General features: G+C 41.5%; 1 protein-coding gene across 1 annotated transcript in view; it reads right to left on the reverse strand.

Moving 5' to 3' along the window:
* LOC139367912 (ankyrin repeat and BTB (POZ) domain containing 2b) overlaps positions 1-19,060 on the reverse strand; it is a 161,390-nt gene that overhangs the window by 70,492 nt on the left and 71,838 nt on the right. The window contains exon 2 of the mRNA XM_071106296.1: positions 8,139-8,306. Within this exon, the coding sequence (XP_070962397.1) occupies positions 8,139-8,306 (168 nt within the window). The remainder of the gene's footprint in view (positions 1-8,138; positions 8,307-19,060) is intronic.

A 19,060-nucleotide genomic window follows, 5' to 3' on the forward strand; every position in this document is an offset into this window, starting at 1 on the left:
AATCATGGATTTATCGGTGGTGACCGTGTTACCTAGCCTCAGTGCAGTGGGCAGCTGGGAGGAGGTGCTCTTGTTCTCCATGGACTTCACAGTGTCCCAGAACTTTTTGGAGTTGGAGCTACAGGATGCAAACTTCTGCCTGAAGAAGCTGGCCTTAGCTCTCCTGACTGACTGCGTGTATTGGTTCCTGACTTCCCTGAACAGTTGCATATCGCGGGGACTATTCGATGCTATTGCAGTCCCGCCACAGGATATTTTTGTGCTGGTCGAGGGCAGTCAGGTCTGGAGTGAACCAGGGGCTATATCTGTTCTTAGTTCTGCATTTTTTGAACGGAGCATGCTTATCTAAAATGGTGAGACAGCTGCTTTTAAAGAATGACCAGGCATCCTCAACTGACGGGATGAGGTCAATGTCCTTCCTATAAATGAGAGAGAGAGATTCACTCATTTTATCTAACTAAATCAACAACATTTGTTGTATATTTTTTTTTAAAGTTGAGGTGACGTATTAAATCAAATTGAATTAGCAAATAACTGTGTTTACCCAACTTACAGGCTGACTACATAGCTCATGTCGCGTGCGTTACAAAATAAATTGAGAAATCTATATTATTAAATTATTGCACCCACTGCTCGCGCACATCTACGTTGCCCAGGGCTAAAATAGAAGTCAGTTCTATTTGTGATGCAGATCGCGCCGCAAGTCCTGCCTCTCCCATCTCCTCATTAGTTTATAGAAGCAGGTACCCACGTGCCATCTCCTCATTGGTTATACCCACGTGGGTGACTGAAAGATGAATGAGGTCGGTGGCGGTAATGCACCTAATTTATGAAAGTTGCCAATCGCAATATAAAGTCAAGAGAAGAAAAACCCTGGAAGGAGGAGAGATGACTGGAAGAGGACCTTGTGCATTTCAGGTAAAATAACAACTCAATGTTTAAATCCCAGGATAAATTAGCTTGCAACATCAAGCTAGCTAAATAGGACAAGTTAGCTAGCAACTGCAAGCTAGCCAGCTAAATTGCCATACATGTTTAATGCTTTTCGACCTGTCCCCAAATGAATCTAATTGGTTCAGAGTTTGTTTTGATATTTTAACCTGCGTGTCATGATTGCGTTTGGTGTGGGGGGACAAAATACACCTCTGCACGATGGCGCACGCACGCAGCCGGTTTGGGTTTCGTGTTAGGAATTGACAACCAAGAAGTCAAATCAACTGAAGCAACATAACAGCAGTGATGACTGAAAATGTCAAGTTCAGATTACAATTTTAGGGGGGAGGATCTTATTAGAATAATACCCAGCATGTTTTGCAACCTTACATTTTCACATTTACATTTTGGTCATTTAGCAGACGCTTTTATCCAGAGTGACTTCAACGCAGGTAAATAAACAACCACATGTAAATATTAAGAATAATAGTAATGCACTAGGACAGAGTAATAATCATATAGAGCCATAATTCCATATAACAATACTACTAATGCAATCCAAGTAGAATCATAATAACTTGTAATGTACAGCAACACAGTGCATCATCATTTCTGGTCAACTTTTCCTCAAGGATCAAAGAGCATTATAATGACCATCAGTGTGATGCATTTCTAAAGTTTTTGTCAACAAGCAGCACATCCTTATTACTGAGTCATGATCTTTGTTATGGTGTGTTGTAGCATACCTATAAACCACTATACAGTCATATTTAATCGCTTTAGGTAAAGTGATGAAATGCCTAAGGCAGACATACAACAACCTGTTACTAAACAATTATAGTCACATAAAATTTGCCAGGGTAAGACTGAAATTAACATTATTTCTTTCATCACATTCCCAGTGGGTCAGAAGTTTACATAAACTCAATTAGTATTTGGTAGCATTGCCTTAAAATTGTTTAACTTGGGTAGCCTTCCACAAGCTTCCCACAATAAGTTGGGTGAATTTTGTTCCATTCCTCCTGACAGAGCTGGTGTAACTGAGTCAGGTTTGTAGGCCTCCTTGCTCGCACACGCTTTTTCAGTTCTGCCCACACATTTTCTATAGGACTGAGGTCAGGGCGTTGTGATGGCCACTCCAATACCTTGACCTTGTTGTCCTTAAGTCATTTTGCCACACTTTTGAAAGTATGCTTGGGGTCATTGTCCATTTGGAATACCCATTTGTGACCAAGCTTTACTTCCTGACTGATGTCTTGAGATGTTGAGTCAATATTTCCACATAATTTTCCTACCTCATGATGCCATCTATTTTGTGAAGTGCACTCGTCCCTCCTGCAGCAAAGCACCCCCACAACATGATGCTGCCACCCCCGTGCTTCATGGTTGGGATGGTGTTCTTCGGCTTGCAAGCCTCCTCCTTTTTCCTCCAAACATAACAATGGTCATTATGGCCAAACAGTTCTATTTTTGTTTCATCAGACCAGAGGACATTTCTCCAAAAAGTACGATCTTTGTCCCCATATGCAGTTGCAAAACGTAGTCTGGCTTTTTTTATGGTGGTTTTTGAGCAGTGGCTTCTTCCTTACTGAGCGGCCTTTCAGGTTATATCGATATTGGACTAATTTTACTGTGGATATAGATACTTTTGTACCTGTTTCCTCCAGCATCTTCACAAGGTCCTTTGCTGTTGTTATGGGATTGATTTGAACTTTTCGACCCAAATTACGTTAATCTCTAGGAGACAGAACGCATCTCCTTCCTGAGTGGTATGATGGCTGCGTGGTCCCATATACTTGCGTACTATTGTTTGTACAGATGAGCGTGGTACCTTCAGGGTTTTGGAAATTGCTCCCAAGGATGAACCAGACTTGTGGAGGTCAACAACAAAAACATTCTGGGGTCTTGGCTGATATCTCTTGATTTTCTCATAATGTCAAGCAAAGAGGCACTGAGTTTGAAGGTAGGCCTTGAAATACATCCGCAGGTGCACCTCCAAATGACTCAAATGATGTCAATTAGCCTAGCAGAAGCTTCTAAAGCCATGACATAATTTTCTGGAATTTTCCAAGCTGTTTAAAGGCACAGTCAACTTAGTGTATGTAAACTTCAGACCCGCTGGAATTGTGATACAGTGAATTATAAGTGAAATAATCTGTATATAAACAATTTTTGTAAAAGTGACTTGCATCATGGACAAAGTAGATGTCCTAACCGACTTGCAAAAACTATAGTTTGTTAACAAGAAATTTGTGGAGTGGTTGAAAAACGAGTTTTAATGATTCCAACCTAAGTGCAGGTAAACTTCCGACTTCAACTGTAGGTACGTGGTTGCAAAGGGCATCAGTGTCTTAACAACGCGATTTGCCAAGGCAGGATACTCTGAGCGCAGCCCAATCCAGAAATCTGGCAGTGGCTTCTGATTAAATTAAATTTAAAAAAAAACGCTTCTTGCAATTTCGATGAAGCTCTCTTGTTCAGATATCGGTAAGTGGACTGGAGGCAGGGCATGAAAGGGATAATGAATCCAGTTGTTTGTGTCATCCGTTTCAGGAAAGTATCTGCGTAATTGAGCACCTAACTCACTCAGGTGCTTCGCTATATCACATTTGACATTGTCCGTAAGCTTCAGTTCATTTGCACACAAAACAATCATACACAAATAGGCCAGTCATGTGAGAAACTCGTCATCAGCAAGAGGTCAGACAATTATGGTCAGTAAAGAAAACTTTAAGCTCGTCTCTCAATTCAAAAAAAGTATCAATATTTTGCCCTTTGATAACCAGCGCACTTCTTCTGTACGTTGTAAAAGTGTTACATGGTCGCTGCCCATATCATTGCATAGTGCAGAAAATACACAAGTTAACCACTTTCACTGTAGTGTCAAATACATCTTTCAAGCTGTCAGGCATTCCCTTGGCAGCAAACATACTCTCGGTGGATGCTTCAGCAGCTACTCTTCCTGGGGTCCAGCAAAATTAAGGTAGTTTATACAATGTTAAAACATTACAATACATTCAAAACACTGTGTGCCCTCAGGCTCCTACTCCACCACTACCACATATCTACAGTACTAAATCCATGTGTTTGTATAGTGCGTATGTTAACGTCTGTGTGTGCGTATATTATTGTGTGTGTGTGTGTGTGTGTGTGTGTGCATGTGTCTGTGTTGCTTCACAGCCCCCGCTGTTCATTAAGGTGCTTTTTTAATCTGTTTTTTAAATCGAATTTTACTGCTTGTGTCAGTTACTTGATGTGGAATAAAGTTCCAAGTAGTCACGCCTCTATGTAGTACTGTGTGCCTCCCATAGTCTGGTCTGGACTTGGGGACTGTGACGAGAACTCGTGGCATGTCTTGTGGGGTATGCATGGGTGTCCGAGCTGTGTGCCAGTAGTTTTGACAGACAGCTCGGGGGATTCAACATGCATGAATAAAAGTAGTGATAAAGTCAATCTCTCCTCCACTTTCAGCCAGGAGAGATTGACATGCATATTATTAATATTAGCTCTCTGTGTACATTCAAGGGCCAGCCGTGTGGCCCTGTTCTGAGCCAATTGCAATTTTCCTAAGTCCTTTTTTGTGGTACCTGACCACACGACTGATCAATAGTCAAGGTGCACCCAAAACAAGGGCCTGTAGGACCTGGTTTGTTGACACTTTATTATAGACAGACTTCTCCCCATCTTAGCTACTACTGCATAAATATGTTTTGACCATGACAGTTTACAATCTAGTGTTACTCCAAGCAGTTTAGTCATCTCAAATTGCTCAATTTCCACATTATTTATTACAAGATTTAGTTAAGGTTTAGGGTTTTGAAATATTTGGGGCTAACTTATTCCTTGCCACCCACTCTGAAAATAACTGCAGCTCTTTGTTGAGTGTTGCAGTCATTTTATTCGCTGTAGTAGCTGACGTGTATCGTGTTGAGTGATCCGCATACATAGAAACTCTGGCTTTACTCAAAGTCAGTGGCATGTCATTAGTAAAAAATGCAAAAAAATAAAGGGCCTAAACAGCTACCCTGGAGAATTCCTGATTCTAACTGGATTGTATATGATAGGCTTCCATTAAAGAACACCCTGTGTTCTGCTAGACAAGTAACTCTTTATCCACATTATAGCAGGGGGTGAAAAGCCATAACACATCAGTTTTCACAGCAGCAGACTAGAATCAATGATGTCAAAAGCTAGACTGAAGTCTAACAAGACAGCCCCCACAATCATTTTATCATCAATTTCTCTCAGCCAATCATCAGTGATTTGTGTAAGTGCTGTGCAAATGGACCACCAAAGTCCATTTGATGTCACAAAGCTGTCCAGTACTTAAAAAAATATCCTCTCCTGGTGTCCTTCTTAATAATGGTATCGGTTGCTTTTATACACTTCTAACTACTCGAAAGTTGTCTTAATTCTCGCTCAAAAAACTCCTGTGGCTTATTTTTCAAATTGCCATGTTTTGTTTCTAAATGTCTACGCAAGAGTGAAGGTTTCATCGAGTTGTGAGATAGTACTTTTGCACATATAACACACTGTGGATGAGGAAAGGCACTACTCCCAATATAAGTGAACCCCAAATCAATGTAGTTCTCATCATATTTGCGCCTCTTTGATGGTCCAAAGTCCCTGTCTGTTGTTCGGTGCTTTCCCAGGTAAGGGGGCAGTAGCTCTTTGGCTGCATCAGAATCACAACTCTGTGTCCATGCTAGCTGGGCTAACAACAAATACAGAATTACTGATGCTAGCATTGGATGTGCTCGTGGAAGCAGAACAACTTGTGTCATCGACAGGTGCAGGTGTAGTACTGCTGGTAGTAGCAGTACTACCAGTAGAGCTGGTATGTGTCTCTATGGACGCAGACCTTACTTTTTTAAACCATTTATCAATTATTGAGCAAACGGAATGAGCAGCAGCTATGTTTGGTTACATACAGACCGTTCGTGGAATTCCCGTGAAATTGACATTTCACTGAACACTAGATGGTTTAATTTTATTTTTGGGAGTGAAATGAGGCTACTCTGGCAAGAAAAAAAACTGCCCCAAATGTAAAGCCCCGTTGGAAAATATAAATGGACTGTTTGGAAGATAGAATTTTTTATATTTTTTTATACGGATCACATTTTTATTTGGCGTACCCCCGATGGCATTGCGTGTACCCCGTATTGGACTTGACAGCAGCCTGCTAACAAACTATTGTAAGTTGAAGCAACAAATATTACTGGTGTAGGGAATAGCGTGCCATTTGGGATGCAGCCAATGTTTCATTATTGGGCCCATCCCAGTCTGAGCATTTTCTATGTGGTTTGATGGGTTGGGATGTGGGACAACCAGGAGACAAACTCCAGATGTCTTTTGTTATCAAGGATAACGCAGTTGTCATCACAATGGAGTAGACACAGACTCCTTCCTCTATGTAGAATGAATACTATGTCGCTGAGGTCCTGTGCTTCCTTCCATCTCTGATAAGAGGGATGCAAAGAGCAAGGTTCAATTCGATTTCATTCCAGAAATGTCCAATGAAATTCTAAATGAAAAGTGTTACTCATTTTCAACAAGGAACTTTAATTCCTTGAAATTGAATAGAATTTACTCAGACAAACCAAACATTTAGAGAGATAGAAGAACAGAGAGACCAAGAGAGAGGGACAGAGAAGGAGAGAGAAAGAGAGAAAGAAAGAAAAGATGGACAGAAAGACAAAGACAAGACAGACCCCTCTTACAGTATGTGGGAAGGTTAGCAACATCCAAACACTGTATCCTAGGCGTGGGCGGGATCCAGACGTTCATATCGTCATACCGTCGTTCTCTCATCCCGGGATTTACGGTATTATCCTTACACCACACAAGGAGGCGCTAAAAATGCAAGCAAATGCTAACAAAACTAGCACAAACTATTGGCAAAATCACAGCTAAATGCTAATGACCGAAAACATAAACTGATTGCAAAGACAGGATAATCCAGCTCATAAAGTTATACAAGCATAGCTATTAGCTACCGAATGTCATTTTCGGTGAGCGTAGACATTTTCAAGTGAAATTGAACGAGACAAATTGTGCAAATGAACAAAGTTGTGATATATGCTTTTCTAAAGGAAGAGCAGCATGTGTACACAGAGCAGAGGGGGAAGAAAAAAAATGCTAGTAGGAAGCACCGGGAAGAAATTGCAAATGTACAGATAACTCATCCAAGGCTCTTTGACTTCTGGCAGAAAGCCATTGTAAGATCTGATGGCAAACATTTAGTAGTGAATTGCATACAAATGTAACTTCATCACCTCATGTGTACCGCACAACAGAAACTCGCCGATAGATACAGTATAGAACTCTACGGACTCACCTGCTCCCACTTTCCCCCGTTGTGCTACTTACAAATAAACTCCTTACTGTTCTGGGGAACTATTGAATGCTGAAATGAAGAACACAATCTGCTTTATCTCGTAACGTATTGCACAAGTTGACTGCAGGTATTAACTTAAAAAGTAGCTACAAATATTCACATTTATTGAAAAACTTTAAAGAAACTATCCCGTGGCTTTTTTAAAACAATCCCGGTATACGGTATATACGGTACACCGCCAAAGCCTACTGTATCCCTTCCATTTCATTCCACATGACAAGAAAGCCTTTAAACTACACCATCCTTGGAGACTAACCATGTACAGTACACCGCTTATTCTGTACAGAGATATGATGGGCCTAATCTAGAGTCAGTGATAAATGTGTCTATATTATCACTGTTCTCCATTTCCCACACTTTGACTGGCTAAAATAACAGTTAATCTGGCACAAGGAATGCCCATATCTGGTTATTGTCCTAACAAGTTAGAGATAACAGGCAGGCAGAGGGACTGTTAAGCAAATGTTAGAAATGTTAAGGATTTATCCAAATAAATGTGTGATTTATATTATTCCTTTATTTGATCTACTTGATGTTTGAGTGTTTCTTATTAAGTGTCCAAATAATAGAATAAAGCATTTTTTTTGTTGCTTTGGAGAGAACTATATTCCCTGAGAGATCATTTTTCTGAAAAAAGAAAGTACTTTCACAAAGAGTTTTAACATTGTGTAAAACTTCAAAGAAATCTCATCACGTGAATAGAAGGAAATGAAAACACACACACACACACACACACGTAGATGACACACACAAACACACACACAACCCCCTACGCCTACCCCACACACCCTACTTTCCCCACACTTACTGAGCTCGGAGATGCTGCCAACGCAGGTGGCCAGGAGGGACTGCTCCAGGGTGCGGAGCTCCAGTTGGGCGTAGGCGTCCTCTCTGCTCTCCACCCCAGCCTGGCCCTGTCCCTGCTGAACCTGGCTCTCTGTGTAAGGACTGAAGTGGGCCGGGAGGGACAGCACCCCTATGGGGTAAGAGAAAGAGGGAGAGAGATGTGTTTAAATCACCAATGGATCACAAATCAATCACGTGACATCTGCTGAAACTGGGCGATATACGAGGTCCTGTAACGCTGCTGTATAACCCATACTGCTGAAGATAAATAAACATGCGCACACACACAAATGTGAGGCCTGCCCTGGCTGGACACATCCAGAAATAAGAAGCAGAGCCATCTTCAAAAATCAGGAGAACAGTTAAATACACTAACACAGGCATACACACACAAAGTCAGTCAGATTTTTCAATTGAATCCTACTCTCAACTACTGCCATGCACAGAGCAGGTTTGAATTACACATGTAATAAAATAGGCATTGCCAGTCAGTTCTGACAAAACTTGCTCCAAGTCCTTTGGCAGTTTCATGGGCCCTGGTCAAAAGTAGTGCACAATATAGGAAATAGGGTGCCATTATGGATGCATGCCATGTGAAATACTGAACTTTAGAGAAAGATGAGGCAATGGGCTTTGGTAGTTAGTGGCTTTGGTAGTTAGTGACTCTCGAGGGAAGTTTATCTGGAAAAAAGTTGTTTTTTTTAAATGGAAAGTTTGGTCATAAGAGGGTAGTTTAAGACAGTGTTCTATTTATTCATAAGCATCTTAGGCCCAAAGACATAGAATTACAGAACATTGACTTGAATGGAGATGTCCGTTGTAGTAATTATATCTCCATGGTTAGGCCTCGCTAGCTACTGTTGGTAACAGGTGGAGCAGTGCACTCGGTCTGGTTTCGGTCATAAATACCAAGATATCCTGCTGTCACCACTCACTGTCAGCTACCCACAGTCGGTGTTACACTGTGGTAGTGTGCGGGGTTAGAGACCACCTGACCTAAATTTGAACCCTAACAACCCTCTATCCTGCCATTGTGTTCCTAGTGCTCCCACATGCAATGGACACACGCTCATGCAAACACACGCACACACACTGCCTGAGATAGATGGGTTCTTTAAGGGACATGACTGGCATTTCCTCCTAAGAATGACCGTCTAGGAACCACGTCCACTCTTGTGTGTGTGTGAGAAACAGAGTGTGTGCATCAGCATAATTAGTAAGGGGAGGAAAGCATAGTTGTCATGGAAATCCAACACTTCCTGAGTGTGTAACCACTTGTTTGGTCAAAGCCGGGAGAGCAGCTGTTACTCAAAACTAGCCACACCCACTAAGAGTTTAATGACTGACTGGGTAAGAGAGAGACAGAGACAGGAAAAAGTGAAAGAACATTCCTTGTCCCCTCCTTCAATTCAATTTCCTCACCACATGTCAATGAAGTTATTATGATCGAGTGAAGTCGTTACATAACCCTTACCGCATAGAATTCGTTTTATTCTAGTAGACAGTAAAAGACATCAAGCATTTTTTTTATTGTAATTTTTTATGTAACCTTATTTGACTAAGCAAGTCAGTTTAGAACAAATTCTTATTTACATTGACAGCCTACCGGGAAATAGTGGGTTAACTGCCTTGTTCAGGGGCAGAACGACAGATTTCTACCTTGTCAGCTTGGGGATTCGATCAAGCAACCTTTCGGTTACTGGCCCAACGCTCTAAACACTAGGTTACCTCCCGCCCCTAGTCCTGGTTGAAAAGATAGTATCCTGGTATAATATAATATTGAAATGTCACCCAAGGCTTTTTCTCAGATGGTATCCTTTACTCCATTTTCGCCCTGGTAAAAGTAGTAAAGTGCCATTTGGGATGCAGACCTAGTCTTTCAATGCCTGGCTCCCACTGGCAGATTGCAAAATTGAGGAGTGACAAAGAGGGTAAATGGGTAAATGGGTAAAATTTAACACATTGTCCTCCTGCCTACAAAGATCCACTGTCTTTAAAAGTGTTTAAGTAACTGCTTTTTCAGGTTCATCAGTTTGGGTTAGATCCAGGATATGTTCCAGAACCTGTAATTGTTTAGGCAATTGATATAAGGGCTGCTAGCTCTACCTGCTCATTGCCAGAGCAAAATCATTCATGATGCGATTAGACTCTTCTGCAGTGGCATTCAAAATCGAATGAATGACACTGATTGGCAAGAGGTTCCACTGACTTGAGTCGTGTTCCATTAGGCACTAAATGAAACAAAATGGACTGAAACATGGAGGGACAACCTGGACTTGACTAATAAGAAACAGTAATTTTTGTTTTCAGTTTCAGTTGCCGGCCCTAATGAACACAACCTAAAAGTTCTGCGGACCTCAATGACCAGTTTGAGAAAGGGGGCTGGCTCTATTATGCATGGCTGTGAGTTTGTTCAACTCTGTATCTATGGCTCTGGGGCCTGTCTCTGTGTGTGTTGGACCTCTTTTCTCAGAGCCCCAGGGAAAAACCTTTATTTTGGCACCAGAGCAAGCCCAGAAGAATCGAGAGGAGTGAGGAATGGCTAACGAAGGAAAAGAGAAGGACCGAACGAAAAGATGATCAGTGCAGGTTTGTGATTTATGAACGCAGCCCTGAGCAGAAATAAAGGAGATAATCTCCTCTATTATTTTCTTTCTCAGGAGATGCAGGGTGACTGGGCAGCATGCGGAATTCTGGCCAGTCACCCTGCATGCAGAACACTAGTTCCCATGTGCTTCCAGCATGCATGCGGAACACTGGCCAATCAAACTGGAACCTTGGAAGGCACGTCAATGAAGGATCTGAAAAAATCTGCTTATCATTATAAAAAAAAACTCCTGAATAGTTCTAAAGCTGATGTCCTTTCTCTTTTTCTTTCCTGCAGCTTCTCCAAGGATGTGTCCCAAATGACACCTATATAGAGCAATCCTTTTGTAGTCTATTTTGGATTTTTTAAACATTTTATTTCACCTTTATTTAATCAGGTAGGCTAGTTGAGAACAAGTTCTCATTTACAATTGCGACTTGGCCAAGATAAAGCAAAGCAGTGCGACGCAAACAACAACACAGAGTTACACATGGAATAAACAAACATACAGTCAATAACACAACAGAGAAAAAAACAAGTCAATATACAGTGTATGCAAATGAGGTAAGGCAATAAATAGGCCAAAGTGGCGAAATAATTACAATTTAGCAATTCAACACTGGACTGATAGATGTAAAGAAGATGAATGTGCAAGTAGAGACACTGGGGTGCAAATGAGCAAAAAAATAAATAACAGTATGGGGATAAGGTAGTTGGATGGGCTATTTACAGATGGGCTATGTACAGGTGCAGTGATCTGTGAGCTGCTCTGACAGCTGGTGCTTAAAGTTAGTGAGGGAGATATGAGTCTCCAGCTTCAGTGATTTTTGCAATTCGTTCCAGTCATTGGCAGCAGACAGCTGGAAGGAAAGGTGGCCAAAAGAGGAATTGGATTTGGGGTGACCAGTGAGATATACAGTGGGGCAATTTTTTTTTTTTAATCAGCCAGCAATTGTGCAAGTTCTCCCACTTAAAAAGCTGAGAGAGGCCTGTAATTTTCATCATAGGTACACTTCAACTATCGCAAACAAAATTAGCAGAAAAAAAAAATCCAGTAAATCACATTGTAGGATTTTTAATGAATTTTTTTGCAAATTATGGTGGAAAATAAGTATTTGATCACCTGCAAACAAGCAAGATTTCTGGCTCTCACAGACCTGTAACTTCTTCTTTAAGAGGCTCCTCTGTCCTCCACTTGTTACCTGTATTAATGGCACCTGTTTGAACTTGTTATCAGTATAAAATATGCCTACCTGCACACTTAATTTCACTTATTCAAGTATGAATCACCATCTCCAGAGTGCCTCATCCATTTACCAAAGACTATTAATTATTCAGTCCTGTAATGCAGTATCAACGGCAGGCCTAATATACATTTCACTATTTTAGAATGTGCCTCACACATACAATACACTTTATGGGAGATAATGCAAAGAACATCGAAAACCTACAGAACTTGAGAAAAACGCATGCAGTACTAAGCCAAGGAACATGTTGATTGGCCAGTGAGTGGCCAAGCCCTCATCACACCTCCAACTTGTTTATTAATCAAAACCAAGCCCTTTTGCGCCACCACCAGCTATTGCACTCATAATTCCAGCTGTGAAAATAGCAACAATATTTCTTAGGTTAGGTTTGTTAAAATAGAATGCAGGAATTTTTGCATGTAAACACACACATGCATACAGCGCTCTCACCCCTCCCAACAGTATTTCAAAACGCGTAGAAAACGACAAGCTGGTTTTGTATTTTTCCACCAGATGTATAAATCATGTTTAAAGAGACAGGTTTTGTATCTGAGTGTCTAAGAGACTAGCATAAGTCTAGACTACTAGGTCTATTTAGTGATATGGGATATGATAAGTTCACTTCCTCAAGGAAAGTGGAAGTGGACATATTGTGAGAGCGAGGGGGGCCACAAACTACAGCGGAGAGAAACACACTGTCTTAAAAGAAAGCACTTTCAGGAAGGCAGACATTAGGTTCTCTCTCATTATTATTAGGATACATCTCTCACACACACACACACACACACACACACACACACACACACACACACACACACACACACACACACACACACACACACACACACACACACACACACACACACACACACACACACACACACACACACACACACACACACACACAGATCAGCTCACTTCAACCTGTCAATCCAGGCAGTTTAATTAACCCCAGATAACGAGCCTTAATCAGCTGAGCCCAGACCTCAGAGACTCATCCGTTACAATGCCTGTTAACGTTAGCATGGCTAAATCCTATAGAGTTGTAATTACTTTAATAGACCTGTGTGTGTGTATAGCTATACTTATAGCTAGACCTCTCTCTCCCTCACGTGGCATAACTTCTCATGCAGCTCTCAGAGAGATAGTGAGGGTAGAAACTCATTAAATGGATGAATGGTATACAGCCACACTACTGGAGGCATATTTGAGATCCTATTCACAAACTGTGAGATTGCTGCCCATGATTAAACAGTGATAGTGTCACTTAATGTTAACACAACATTCACTTTCGACAGTTGTAATTTTTAAAACTATTGTTATTTTAAACTTGACACTTTGGGACTGTTCTGAACAGCTTCAAAGCTCAATGTGATGTCTTCGGCTCAAACAAAATGCTGTGTTCTTAAAATACAGTACTATATCTGTCCAGATAAAGCACATTGTTGACAATTCCTTTTCTTCTTTATTGAATCCTCTCGAGGGGAATAACATTGTGGACGTTTCCTTTCTTTGGCTCGCTGAAAATATCCTAAATAATCACAATGTAGATGTGCCCTATTTTTAACAATCTTAATATAGTCCCTGGAATAATACTTCTCTCTGGCTCAGGGACGTTCTTTGGTTTGCCTTGCTCGCTCTTTCTTTTGTTCCTTCTTAAGCTCTCTCGCTTTCTCTCAAACATATGTTGAAATACCGAAGTAATGTGAGTAAACACATGGGACAGGACTACAGTGATGCATACTTGACCTATAGTGTGACCTCTCTGTGTTTTGGTCCATTTAGGAAAAAGGAGGAGTGTGTGTGCGCACAGGGAGAGGGCCCACACACTTACATGCATACAAACCTATGTGCACACTCATATGTGCACTGCACACACACACACACACACCACACTCCTGGCCTTTCCCACATCCCACCCCTGGTCGCCTTCACCACTGAACCCCAGCCTGCGTCATCCCTGCCGAGCCAGGCCATATCCTCGATACCGCCACTACCACTACCATCATCATCACGAAATGGACCATTTCACACTGGGGTGATAGGGTGGGGAAGAAATAGAGAGTCTGTGTGTGTGTGTGTGTGTGTGTGTGTACACACACACACATCAGGCTGCATGCATAGCAATGATTACTGGATGAAGATTATGTAGAATATCCTGGGGTACTATGGGAGACAGGGGGAGGAGAGGGGGGCGGTTGTGGCCACACATTGAGGTTACCCTGCAAACGTCATGTGGGGATCACAGCTACAAATCACAGCTAAACATCACCGCAGTGCCTGAGACAACTCCACAAATCCAGTCCCCAAAACTTCTGCAACTCTGTACAAAGCTGGGAGGGGAGCTTGGCCAGAGGGTAAGGTTTAGAGTGCAGAGGTATTCTTTGGAGGCTGGATGAGATGCAGAGAGGATGTCAAAAAAGAGACCAGGAAATATGGATGGTAGACAAGTGTCCCAATTATAAGAAACGTCTTATCCTTTTTATCTCAATCTATACTGAATGAAAACATAAACAAAACAGGTCCCATGTTTTATGAGCTGAAATAAAAGATCCCAGAAATGATCCATATGCACAAAAATCATATATTCTCTCAAATGTTGTGCACACATTTGTTTACATCCCTGTTAGTGAGCATTTCTCTAATCCAGCCACCTGATAGGTGTGGCATATCAAGAAACTGATTAAGCAGCATGATCATTACACAGGTAAACCATGTGCTTGGGACAAACAAAAGCCACTCTAAAATGTGCAGTTTTGTCACACAATGACACAGATGTCTTGGGGCGGCAGGCAGCCTTGTGGTTAGAGCGTTGGGCCAGTAAATAAAGGTGCAATAATAATTTTTTTAAATCCTAAATTTTGAGGGAGTGTGCAATTGGCATGCTGACTGCAGGAATTTCCACCAGAGTTGTTGCCAGAGAATTTAATGTTAATTTCTATACAGTAAGACACCTCCAATATTATTTTAGAGAATTTGGCAGTACGTCCAACCGACCTCACAACCACAGAACACATGTAATCAGCCCAGGACCTCCACATCCGGCTTCTTCACCTGCATGATCATCTGAGACCAGCCACCCGGATGTGGGTTTGCACAACCGAATAATTTCTGCACAAACTGTCAGAAACCACCTCAGGAAGCCTCATCTGATCTACAGGCTCGCTGTCCGCATCAGGGTCTTGACCTGTCTGCAGTTCTACGTTGTAACCGACTTCAGTGGGCAAATACTCACCTTCGATGGCCACTGGCACGCAGGAAAAGTGTGCTCTTCATGGGTTAATTCTGGTTCCAACTGTACCGGGCAGGCGGTGGACAGCATGTGTATTTGATTTGATTGAACCTTTATTTAACTAGGCAAGTGTATGGCGTCGTGTGGGTGAGTGGTTTGCTTTGCTCTGTCAACTTTGTGAACAGAGTGCCCCCGTGTTGGCGATGGGGTTATTTTTCATTTATTAAACCATTATTTAACTAGGCAAGTCAGTTAATGCACCACCACTAATGAGCTGTGGAGCTTCTCAAAGTAATGTTTTCTTCACCTCAAACAGCAAGCAAACAAAGACTGTTTTTACATCCATTGAGAATGACAATAGTTCCTCAATCTATTTGAAAAACTTTTTATCTCTCTCCCTTTTGATAAAAATGTATTCCTCTGATCCAATGAAAACATCATAAAATAGGCCTACCGGGTTGCTTCTTATCAGTGCAGTAAATAGGTTCTGGTACTTATTATGTGTGCTGGTACTGTTTTATATGTAGGTGCAGGAGCTCCACAGTACTTTTGAGCTAATATTCTAGAAGAGGAACAGGAGCTCAAGTAGCAGAAAATGTGAGGTGCTGGTACTCAGCTTGGTGAGTTCCTGCCCAAGTCAAACACTGCATCTTATCCCTTGCGCAAATAGCCTACAGCTGTGTCTGTCCGGAACACACTGGCACAGGAAATTCTTGAGGGCCCAAAATATTTTATACAATGTAGCAAGTTCTCTAGTGCAAGCTTCAGGGCTAGAGTATTTTTTTTCAATATATATATATTGTTATAGGGGGTGGATCAGCTTTAATATTGTGGATAGATTGTTGCTTCCATCAATGTAATTGTCTACATAATTTCCAATCCCCCAATGAACAAGCATGGGAAACAGTGTTTAAACTCTTTACAATGAAGATATGTAAAGTTATTTGGATTTTTACAAATTATCTTTGAAAGACAGGGTCCTGAAAAAGAGACGTTTCTATTTTTGCTGAGTATACATACAAGTACAGTGGGGCAAAAAAGTATTTAGTCAGCCACCAATTGTACAAGTTCTCCCACTTAAAAAGATGAGAGAGGCCTGTAATTTTCATCATAAGTACACTTCAACTATGACAGACAAAATGAGAAAAAAAATCCTGAAAATCACATTGTAGGATTTTTAATGAATTTATTTGCAAATTATGGTGGAAAATAAGTATTTGGTCACCTACAAACAAGCAAGATTTCTGGCTCTCACAGACCTGAAACTTCTTCTTTAAGAGGCTCCTCTGTCCTCCACTCGTTACCTGTTTGAACTTGTTAACAGTATAAAAGACACCTGTCCACAACCTCAAACAGTCACACGCCAAACTCCACTATGGCCAAGACCAAAGAGCTGTCAAAGGACACCAGAAACAAAATTGTAGACCTGCACCAGGCTGGGAAGACTGAATCTGCAATAGGTAAGAAATCAACTGTGGGCGCAATTATTAGGAAATGGAAGACATACAAGACCACTGATAATCTCCCTCGATCTGGGGCTCCACGCAAGATCTCACCCCGTGGGGTCAAAATGATCACAAGAACGGTGAGCAAAACTCCCAGAACCACACGGGGGGACCTAGTGAATGACCTGCAGAGAGCTGGGACCAAAGTAACAAAGCCTACCATCAGTAACACACTACGCCGCCAGGGACTCAAATCCTGCAGTGCCAGACGTATCCCCCTGTTTAAGCCAGTACATGTCCAGGCCCGTCTGAAGTTTGCTAGAGAGCATTTGGATGATCCAGAAGAAGATTGGGAGAATGTCATATGGTCAGATGAAACCAAAATATAACTTTTTGGTAAAAACTCAACTCGTCGTGTTTGGAGGACAAAGAATGCTGAGTTGCATCCAAAGAACACCATACCTACTGTGAAGCATGGGGGTGGAAACATCATGCTTTGGGCTGTTTTCCTGCAAAGGGACCAGGACGACTGATCTGTGTAAAGGAAAGAATGAATGGGGCCATGTATTGTGAGATTTTGAGTGAAAACCTCCTTCCATCAGCAAGGGCATTGAAGATGAAACGTGGCTGGGTCTTTCAGCATGACAATGATCCCAAACACACCGCCCAGGCAACGAAGAAGTGGCTTCGTAAGAAGCATTTCATTGTCCTGGAGTGGCCTAGCCAGTCTCCAGATCTCAACCCCATAGAAAATCTTTGGAGGGAGTTGAAAGTCCGTGTTGCCCAGCAACAGCCCCAAAACATCACTGCTCTAGAGGAGATCTGCATGGAGGAATGGGCCAAAATACCAGCAACAGTGTGTGAAAACCTTGTGAAGACTTACAGAAAACATTTCACCTCTGTCATTGCCAACAAAGGGTATATAAAAGTATTGAGATAAACTTTTGTTATTGACCAAATACATATTTTCCACCATAATTTGCAAAGAAATTCATTAAAAATCCTACAATGTGATTTTCTGGATTTTATTTTCTCATTTTGTCTGTCATAGTTGAAGTGTACCTATGATGAAAATTACAGGTCTCCCTCATCTTTTTAAGTGGAAGAACTTGCACAATTGGTGGCTGACTAAATACTTTTTTTGCCCCACTATACTTACGTACAGTCGAAGTCGGAAGTTTACATACACTTAGGTTGGAGTCACTAAAACTCGTTTTTCAACCACTCCACAAATTTCTTGTTAACAAACTATAGTTCTGGCATGTCGGTTAGGACATCTACTTTGTACATGACACAACTCATTTTTCTAACTATAGTTTACAGACAGATTATTTCACTTATAATTCACTGTATCACATTTTCAGTGGGTCTGAAGTTAACATACACTATGTTGACTGTGCCTTTAAACAGCTTGGAAAGTTCCCGAAAATGGCCTTAGAAGCTTCTGCTAGGCTAATTGACATAATTTGAGTCAAATGGAGGTGTACCTGTGGATGTATTTCAAGGCCTACCTTCAAAATCAGTGCCTCTTTGCTTGACATCATGGGAAAATCAAAAGAAAACAGCCAAGACCTCAGAAAAAAAATTGTAGACCTCCACAAGTCTGGATCATCCTTGGGAGCAATTTCCAAACGCCTGAAGGTACCACGTTCATCTGTACAAACAATAGTAAGCAAGTATAAACACCATGGGACCACGCAGCCGTCATACCGCTCAGGAAGGAGATGCGTTCTGTCTCCTAGAGATTAACGTACTTTGGTGCGAAAAGTGCAATTCAATCCCAGAACAGCAGCAAAGGACCTTGTGAAGATGCTGGAAGAAACGGGTACAAAAGTATCTATATAGGACTCGTTTTACTGTGGATATCGACATAACCTGAAAGGCCGCTCAGCAAGGAAGAAGCCACTGCTCCAAAACCACCATAAAATAAAGCCAGCCATAAAACCTGGGGACAAAGATGGTATTTTTTCAAAAAATGTCTTCTGGTCTGATGAAACAAAAATAGAACTGTCTGGCTATAATGACCATCGTTATGTTTGGATGAAAATAGGGGAAGTCTTGCAAGCTGAAGAACATCATCCCAACCATGAAGCACAGGGGTAGCAGCATCATGTTGTGTGCTTTGCTGCAGGAGGGACTGGTGCACTTCACAAAATTGATGGCTTCATGAGGTAGGAAAATTATGTGGATATATTGAAGCAACATCTCAAGACATCAGTCAGAAAGTTAAAGCTTGGTCGCAAATGGGTCTTCCAAATGGACAATAACCTCAAGCATACTTCCAAAGTTGTGGCAAAATGGCTTAAGGCCAACAAAGTCAAGGTCTTGGAGTGGCCATCACAAAGCCCTGACCTCAATCCTATAGAACATTTG

The sequence above is a fragment of the Oncorhynchus clarkii genome, chromosome 2 (assembly GCF_045791955.1).
Source record: "Oncorhynchus clarkii lewisi isolate Uvic-CL-2024 chromosome 2, UVic_Ocla_1.0, whole genome shotgun sequence".
In the NCBI taxonomy this organism is placed as follows: domain Eukaryota; kingdom Metazoa; phylum Chordata; class Actinopteri; order Salmoniformes; family Salmonidae; genus Oncorhynchus; species Oncorhynchus clarkii.